The 9504-nt window shown below is 43.7% G+C and overlaps 1 protein-coding gene across 1 annotated transcript in view; it reads right to left on the reverse strand.

Annotated features, from left to right (window-relative positions):
- The window catches only part of PCP4 (Purkinje cell protein 4), a 70824-nt gene that overhangs the window by 34366 nt on the left and 26954 nt on the right, over positions 1–9504 (reverse strand). Inside the window, exon 2 of the mRNA XM_019655758.1 lies at positions 8762–8813. Within this exon, the coding sequence (XP_019511303.1) occupies positions 8762–8813 (52 nt within the window). The remainder of the gene's footprint in view (positions 1–8761; positions 8814–9504) is intronic.

Below are 9504 nucleotides of genomic sequence, written 5' to 3' on the forward strand. Positions count from 1 at the left end.
TTTTTATAGTGTTAAACGTTTTGTTGTTGCTGTTCTTTTGTTTTGTTTTGTATTTTGCTTTTTAAAATCTCATTCTCTCATAAATGCCAGTGGAATTTTCCAGAGGCTACACGGCCTGTGACATTACAACAGGCTGAAAGCAGCAGCAGTTGTCTTTTATTAAGCCAGGCATTAAAGAGATTGGCAAAAATGTGAAACATTGCTATTCTTTCACTAAATATTCTTTTCTGCTTTGGAAAATATAATTGCTTTTCATTTTTCAATGTTACTTATGCTAACATGTCATAGGTCTATCACTGTATTTTTAATGAATGCACAAGTAAAGCTTTCTAGAATTTCTCTGTCTCAATTTCTAATATGGGAACCATCAATAGATACAAACAACATAAACAAAAGTTTCTGGGCATCTTCAAGAATTTTTAAGAACGGGAAGGAGTCGTGAGAGCAAAAGGAAGCTGGAGAACCGAGGCAGTAGCGTATCTCTGAGAAGACTTTTGACTATACAACTGCATGATTTTAAGGTTGTGGGATTCCATGGAAATGAATACCAAGGAAGAGTTGGATATGAACCTAGGACGCAGGAAAATCGGGAAGCTCCTGTGAGGTAGTCCATCCTTCTCCAGCTCACACAGAGGAGACAAGAGGAGCCCTAGGCATCATGAAACGCTTACAAAAGAACTTATTTCCTTCCCACCCTCCCCACCAGCTCTGATCAGGGTATTCTTGGGCACCAAACCCTCTACTTACTGATATAATGACCTTTCACCCCAGGGGTCACCATACTGACCCTACCTAATAGGATGGCCTGAAACAGGTGGGTAAGTCAGCAGGGCACTCATGAGTGCAGTACAGAGGAACATTCTAGTACTTGAGTCTTGCACAGGTCCCAATTCAGACTCACGACAGAGCATCCTAAGTGGCTTTGAGGCCTCCAAGGAATGTTTGCAGCTGGTGCGTGAGATTGGTATCATCCACACTTGGATGGGTAGGCACCAGCATACATCCCATCCAGTGGGAAGCAGGACTAGTTTACCAGCAAAAGGTAAGTTCAATTTATAATTAACANAGAGCCAGGCAGAGCCTCCTGCCAGAGGAGGCCTTCTCTCTCGGGGTGATGAGCGTGCTCAGTCGCCTTTGGTCCCTGGACCCACCCTCCGCTCCTTCTTACTCCACGCTGAGCTCTACTCTCCCATGTGAGACCTCACTCCACACACTTCCACAAACCAAGGAGCAATGACAGACCAAATGTATCCTGGATAAAACCTACCCAAGTCCATTGCTACGTATTGAAAGATCATCATGCACCAAGAACAAACACCAAAAGGAAAAATTTCGGTATCTGTTGGGTGATCTGCAGCCCCAAAGGGGGAGGGAAGGCGTGTAAAGCGTTTGGAGAATAAATAATGAATTTCATTTCTTATTTGAAAAATCATGCTCAGATTAATAGCAGTGTATCTGTCTATAAAAACAGGTCTTTCTCAGTTCATCTCGTTCTCCACCTATTTGATAGCAGAAAAATAAAATTACAACGTGTGTGTGTGTGTGTGTGTGTGTGTGTGTGTGAGTGTGCGTGTCTCAAATCGAAACGTAAGATAAACATCTAAGGTTTTGGTTTTATTCAAAACAAGGAGACGAGAGTACCCAGCACATTTAAGCTTATTCATTGTTAGCAATGACTAATCATATCAAGGCAAATGAAATCTCCCCACACCTACTAGAAATTTCTCAAGCCACAGTGTTTCCCAAAAAGGAGGCACACCTATTTAAGTATGATGCCTGGGTGTTTGTTCAGCTATTCATGCCTCAAAGAAGTGTAACTGCAGTCAGCCTCTTCGTAGGCTCAGAATAATACCTGCCTTCCGGGAATTTACTTACAGCCTGATTTGGAGCGGATTCTTTTACTAAAATCAGGTGCATCTATGTCCTTCACCTCCACAGACAGACCTTTTTGGAAATAAATGTATCACAGCTCACTAAAGCCAAAAGAAATCCATTCCTGTTTCAGAAATTCAATTTAGCTTGGGTCAGCCTCCAAGCTCTGAAAGGAAGCTCCGTCAGAGCTTTATTATTCATAAATCTTTCCTTCGGATTGGAAATCTCCCAGCCGCCGCTCTCTTTCCAGTGTTTCTTTTGGCTTTTATATATCAATAAAAATTTTTAACTCTCAGAGCATCAAGATATAGACCAAGATATCCAGCAATAATTACTATCTTGCAAAAAAAAAAATCTTTCGGTTGTCTCCAAATTGGTAATTGGTGGTGAATAGCATAGATTCAGATGGTTGGTCTGTATCTATAAACATGCTTGAATTTAATTCAGCAGATGAGTTGTAACTGGAGCTGTGAACTGTTGTTTCACTCAAGTAGGGCATTATATCAAAAAACAAATGAAGTTCTTGGCCTGAACTAATCAAATAATGAAGTACTTGGTTCACATGGGAATGAAAATCTCTGAACCACCAAGATCCTAATCACTTCACTTTTTAATTAAAAAAATAATAACCTAATATTTCTGAAAAACCTATCTCCATACTGCAGATGAGATGAGGAACACCTGGATTTGCTGGGTTATATATTCAAAGGCTGGTGTCCTGGAAAGTGAAGAGGCATTCTGGATATACACCTGACAATTAAGTTCTGACAATTAAGTTTGCAGACTCATCCTAGAAAAAGTGCTACATACCTCATTGCTGAATATCACTACGGTCACCTTTGAAGTACTCCCCTTGGGAAGCTATGCACTGATGCCAGGGCCTAGTCCACCCTTCAAAGCAATTTTGGAACTCTTTCTGGAATGGCCATCAGACCTGTCGTCGTATTACCCTTGATGTCCTGAATATCATCAAAATGTTTTCCTTTCAATGTTTCCTTTACCTTTTGGTAAAGAAAGAAGTCATTGGGAGCCAGATCAGGTGAGTAGGGANATAATGTTGACCATGGAGCCCAATACCTGTTTTTCACTGGGGCCCACAAACTGTGTTGCTGGTGCTGTCCCCACCGCCCAATCGCAGGCTCACTCAGCTCTCCCAGCCCTGTCTGAGCTACCGTCGCCTCAGAAGAGGTTTGTTCCTGAGGTGGATGGAGCAAAAGATTACAGAACAGCGGCTTGCTTTTAAATTGCCTCATTTCTGAGGAGATCTGCCTGACTCTCCCGTTTAAGTCCCGCTTCCTTGTCACAATACTAAAAGGACAGAGAAGTAAAAGCAGGGTCCCCTCAGGGCACAGCTTGTAGCTCTAAAGTTACATTACTCTGCATTTATATTTTTGTCATGTGTGAATTCAAAATCCTCATCCAAAATTCAACTGTGGGGGAGCTCTCACCTGAATTTCAGCCAGATCTGGCTCTCCGTAAGAACTCAGCAAAAAAAAATGATGACAGGGAAATTCACAAAGTAGTGCCCCCCAAAATGAAACAAATCTTCTTTGAAGATGGGAAAGGTTAAATCTAGATGAAAAAAATAACAGTGAACTTGCAGGAGGTATTTGGTGGAAGTACTTGACAAATGGCTACATCTATTTTAAGTAAGACGTTATCTTCAAGAAGAGGTAAAATAGCCCACATTTCTGAGGTATAGAACTTTGCCAGAAATAATATTTGCGACGTGGCACTGTGTTATCTCGATATTTTGACAGGACTTGTGCATATACGAGAAGAGAGATATAAATATAGGATGATCCCATGCTTTGAACAAGGTCCAAGGAGAAGGAAATAATGACAACGGTTAAGAAGCCACCAGGGACTTGGAGCTACAAAGTGTGCAGTGATATCCTGCCATGGACAAACACTAACGCTCACACAGGGGTAGATTACGGGCATATCTAAATTCATTCAGGCATGCTCACAATCAGAACAGGGAATTTCCAAGATACAACAACATGCACAATTCCAAAAATCTCATTGACTGTCCTCATGGAATCTGCTTGTAATGTGCTGAATAGATTTTTTTTTCACTTAACACTTTTAAAGGAAAAAGTCAATAGAACCCCAATATCCATTGATGAGCATGGGAAATGCCCTACATGTTTAAAGCAATTTAGATCACCAGGTAGGAGTTAGAAATCAACTATAGTGTCATAATAGACATGTAGCCATTCACTGGACTTGAGGATTGCTAAATTCTCCTGCGGTCCTAAAATTTGTGGCTTTTAAGACTAGCCATTATCTATGGTGGTTATTCTTCAATCAATATGTACTGAGCCCCTCATTTTATAAGCATGGACTCCACTGGGAAGGGTTCCCTAATCATGTCCTTCTTCCTGCTCCCTGGCCCACCCAGTGACATTAACCCAGGCCTCCCTGACAGTGGTTTACACCGTGAATGGAGCTGTCCTCCGTATGGACCCTGTAGCCCATAATTTTACGTGATTCTGTGTTCCCCACTACCCTCTGAGGTCTTTGAGGGGTAATGTCTTATTCGTTCACCCAGACCAGGGGTCAGCAAACTGCGGCTCGCGAGCCACATGCGGTTCTTTGGGTACATTCCGTCTCAAAAGGTTTGCCGACCCCTGGAAGAGNTCCCCAGGGTCCCACCCGCTCCCTGCCCTTTCTTCTCCCATCTCCCCAAGAGACTCACTCATTTTGCCACCAAATATTGGAAAGAGCTCTATGCACCCACTTGCTTTGACAACACTAGAGAAAAGATGACAACCGTCATGAAGCCAGGCCCCACAAAGGGACAAAGGACAAAGGGACCCCACGGAATCCTTTGGCTCACAGAGGCATTTTTTTTTCAGCCCGTTATCAAGCCATTGGGAGGAAGTGAAATGGGCTCCACATAGTTCTGGGGTCCGCTTGTCAGTGCTACAGCGCAAGGAAAACTGTCTAGTGAGAGGACTTTGGTCCCTCCCAGGCTAAGAAATAGAAGATGCTTTTGAAAATCAGATTGTCAAAACTAGGTACAATCACCAATGTGCAAAACCATCAGCAATGAAGTTCACGGGTTCAGTGTCAGAGGCCCCGACCCAACCCATGGGTATGTGTGTGGAGGCCGGGGGAGCTGGGGGGTAACTCATGCCTGAACTGTTTACTTTCCCATGAGCCAAGAACTCGGTTGGGCTCCGAGGGTCCTCAGGAGAAAGTCACAGTCTCTGACTGGCTCACAACCTGGAGGGACAGAGACTAAACCAACCATCTCAATACTGTAGGTAAGAGCCTTACCCAAGATGGCCAAGATCAGGGCCATGAGCAAGGGGCCCCCAACTCATACTGGTGTGAGTGTGGGTCAAGAGGTCTTCCACATCTTGAGAAAGGGGTGTGTGTGACATTGCCAGCTGGTCCCTAGGGAAATCCCCTATCGGAGCCCCTGCTCCCTCCTTCCGAGAACAGATCATAACCTCTGGCTCCTACTGGCCACATGTAGGGACCCGGCACCTAGTAGATGCACTCTCCCACCTGTCCATCTGCGACAGTCTTTTCCAGAAGAGGCATTATTGGGTGGAATCGAGTGGACAGCATCTCTCTGCCGAGAGAAGGGGAAGGACTTGTTTCAACGTACTTTTTAGCATTTTGCCCTCTGTTCCCAATCTCTGGCTTCTGTGAGTTACAGAGATTTCGCAAAGAAGGAGAGAAAAATCTACCTCATGCCCACGGTGGCTTAGATGCTCTTGTTAGCAAGTGCTACTTAATGCCTCCTATCCCCTGGAGATACATTTTTTTCTTAAGTAATTTTCCTCCATAGCGCTGTCTTCCTTTCGTGCTGTTGCATCCTGATACTCACATTTCTGATGGTTTCAGTGTTTCTAGCACCCCTGAAATGGAAGCTTCGTGACAAGTAGTGCCTCAGATGGCTCATAAATAAGAGGAAAAACACAAAGCTGCACGTCATTGGTGTAGACTGGTTCGGATGTTGCAAATTCTTTGAAAAATTAATACCTCACACAGGAGAGGCAACAAGATGGAGACCCAACCCCAGAAATCTCTTTCCATCCTTCCAAGCTTTTGTTCTGTGCTTTCTTTGGATCACCATGTTTATAAAGAAACAAGAAGGTGTGTTTTTATGGTTTTATATTTAATGTTTTATTGACGAAGGATTANAGAAGCAGAATCAAACCAACAGTCCAGGGATCAATTGTAGGATTGTTGTGAGGTGCTTTGTTTTGTTTTGTTTTTAAGTTTAAATAACACAAGGACTCATGGCTAGGCTATACTAAAATGGATGGATAGATGGATGGATGGATGGATGGATGGTTGGATGCCATTCTCCAAAGTCCAGAAGGAAAAAGTGCTACCTTCTGCCACCACTTTTTCATGAGGTGATAGAAGTTAGCGCCCTGAGGGAGAAGGCTGCCTTTTCTCGCCACTCACTCTCATCCCCAAATGAGAAAGGACCCAGCCTCCTCCAGCCATTAGCCCAACCATTTGCTCAGCATCCTGAGCACCTGTGTTGCCTGCTGAACAGAAGTAGCCCCACCTCAAGAACATCATCGACTCTGACTGAGCTAATAAATAAGATGAAGAGTTAAAGGGAAAGAGCATGGTCAGCTGTTCAGGGAAAGGCCCGATAGGAGATTCTGGAGGTCCAAGCCCTTTTCTAGGAGCCTCAGCAATGATCCAATGACACCATGACTGCCGCCATTGCGTCATTCAGTTTACATATCAATCCAGCTTAATCTATTAAGGTCCGCAGAGGGCAGGACAAGTTCTGTCTGATCAAATATGCACAGTGACAATTACCAGGTTAAAAGCAGGTGTGTAGCATATACCGTCCACATTATGGAGCAAACCAAACACAACTGTATTGACGGCGTCCTGCACGTGGCATTCAATACCTTCCTACCAGCAGAAATTTGCTTCATTATTTTCAGACTGATCTAGAGAGACAAGTGTCATGGCCACTAAGGACATCAGTGGTTGATACACATGGACTTCTGTTTATTTTTCCTTTGGTGCAGAAGCATGGGGGGTGGGGGTGGGGAAGCAGCATTGAATTCAACACCAGCAAAAACAGAACCAGGAGCTCTCCTCATAATTCTGCTTCCAGGAGAATCTCGCTGTGTTTCCTGCCATCTGCCCCTTGTCGTNTTCAGCTGATCAATCGTCAACTCAATTCCAGAAAGGAAAGTGGCAGCTGGAACAGGACGACTGTGGCCAGTACCCAGAGGACTCCCAGAGAGCTGGAAAGGAGCATCTACTGTTGAGTTAGTTTTTTGGGATCAGGGAGGGTCACCATCAAGGGAAATATGATTTTTAAATGTCTTATTAATTCAAATCTAGTTATATGCAAGTAATTAGCTTTCTCACTCATGACAAGTAGCAATTTCTGTAAAAAACAACAACAACAATAATAATAATAATAATAATAATAATAATAATAATAATAAGTATTCCACATGCTGAAAAAAGTGAAGTTTATAATTACATTCTAAATTCAATGGTTCCACGATATTGGCTATCCTTCTCCCCTTCTGGACTTTCAATGTATGGCTTACATGAGTGGGGCTCAAATCTTCATTTCTTTAGGGGATGTCCTCACTGAGGTGCCTGAGACAGTTCCCCTAGTTGTGTGGGGAACAAGAGGGATGAAGATTTGGGCTCTGCTTTGTACTTAATTAAAAGCAGGAGATGGTCGTTTCTCATACTGTTTAAGCAGCTACCTTACAGTCACAAGCTTGACGTTTAAGTCCAGGTTCTAAATGAAAGCAAATCCACTCCCTGATGCCTCTCCAGGAGAGTGAAGGAAATTCTAGCATCTTCTAGCTGAACTGCTGGCTGGGGACAGCTCAGAGCTGCCTCCATCCCAGGTTAACACCTAAGCCCCAAGCCAGGCAGCCACCATTCCAGGTCTCCCGGAACACCTACAGTCACTGATAGCCCCCGTGTCCCCACCTCTCCTGTGGCCTCAGCAGCTGGATATGTGGCTTCCAGCCCCAAGTCACTGGAGGACGCCTGCATTCTACCCATCCTACCCATTTGGTTCCTGGTGGCCCAAACCCCAGGAGGCAGGAGGCTGCCGCCCCCTCCCTCCTGCTCTGATAACCCTGACCTTCACGGGGAACCGGGCCTGCTCCGCCCCCAGCCTCATCCATTTCCCTGTTGACTTGGGCTCCATCANATAAGTCATCCTCCATCACAACCACTAAAATTGGGGAGCTGGGCTTACACCCAGCTCTGTCTTCTGCAAAGACCATGTTCCTTCAATTCCTGGTCACATCCCAGCTCCTCCACTCCAAGCCTCAGTTTCCCCATCCATAAAATAAGATTATTCCTTCAACTTAAGGCCAATGTGGAGACTGGAGTTGCAGGCTGCAATTGCTCCTGTCTCTGCTACATATTTTTATTTGCTGGTGAATGACCACAGGGATGGTCACTGATCCCGCACCTTGCCTGGGACCAGCACTGTGCTCTGTGTACAGCGATGGCTGAAGCAGATTTTAAAACCTCCTTTAAGGAGTCGAGCGCTTCACAGTTTTCACAGCACTCATCCCATTTGATCTTATTTTATCCTCACAACAACTTGGATGCTTGTCACCAACCCTAATGGAGAAAGCAGAGAACTATATTTGCATTGTAATTACCATGTTGCCCAAAATGAGAGTCCTCCTTTGGGGAGGAAACAGTTCTTATCACACTGCATTTAGCTAGCTCAGTTTTCTTTGTAAAACCGGACCACAGCACTCACTGAGAATTGCTAAACTCCACTCGAAGCCAAAGTACAGACAGATATAGTAAGCTGACTTTGATGGAAGGCATGACCCACACCTGCAACATGCCCAGGGTGGCAGGTGCGAAAAAAGCAAGCAGCTAACTATTGATGTCATCTTACCATTCTCGCCCGATGTCTTGTCTTTTCCATTGGTTGCCCCAGCACCTTGTCGCTAAAGACATTAAAAAAAGAAAGAAATTGTTACCAGATATATTCCAAATTATTTTTGTCTCTTTTATTGTTTCAAGTATCTCTTGCATTACATCAAGTTCTATGTCACTTAAATTCAGATGGTTAAATCAAGGGACATGCGATGGGAGACTATTGTTGATGGAACAAATCTTCATCAAAAACATGAGGAGGAACTAGCCAGGAGCTTGTGCCAACTGTGAGAAGATCGGAACTGTCACCTCTGTCAACGATGGCCATTACACTGCTATATTCTCATTCCAATCACCATGTCCAACGTCTATTTTTAAATACATTTTAGTTAACTAAAAAGATATTATGTTGCTACTCAGCATTTCTCCTGTCATAGAGATATTGTTCTGTCATCATTTATGCCTATCCTGTGCATTTTCACTGTACCAAGTTGACGAGAAGTTGAATATTTTATGGTTAGACTTGAATCTTGGAGCAAGGGTCTCTGGGTGTGAGGTCTGGGGAGCTGTGTGAAATGCATCACATGTGTAGACATATAACAGTGTTCCCTTAAAGCATATGCCACTACTGTCTTTAAATAACATGATGTTCAGAATTATTCTAGTCTATGGAGAGAGGGGTATTATGTCAATCTAATATTCCAGTAATTATCAGAAAATATTCTTTAAGTTGAAAGGATTGAAGAGACTACAAAGTCTCTA

The sequence above is a fragment of the Hipposideros armiger genome, unplaced genomic scaffold (genome assembly GCF_001890085.2).
Source record: "Hipposideros armiger isolate ML-2016 unplaced genomic scaffold, ASM189008v1 scaffold_246, whole genome shotgun sequence".
Taxonomy (NCBI): Eukaryota; Metazoa; Chordata; class Mammalia; order Chiroptera; family Hipposideridae; genus Hipposideros; species Hipposideros armiger.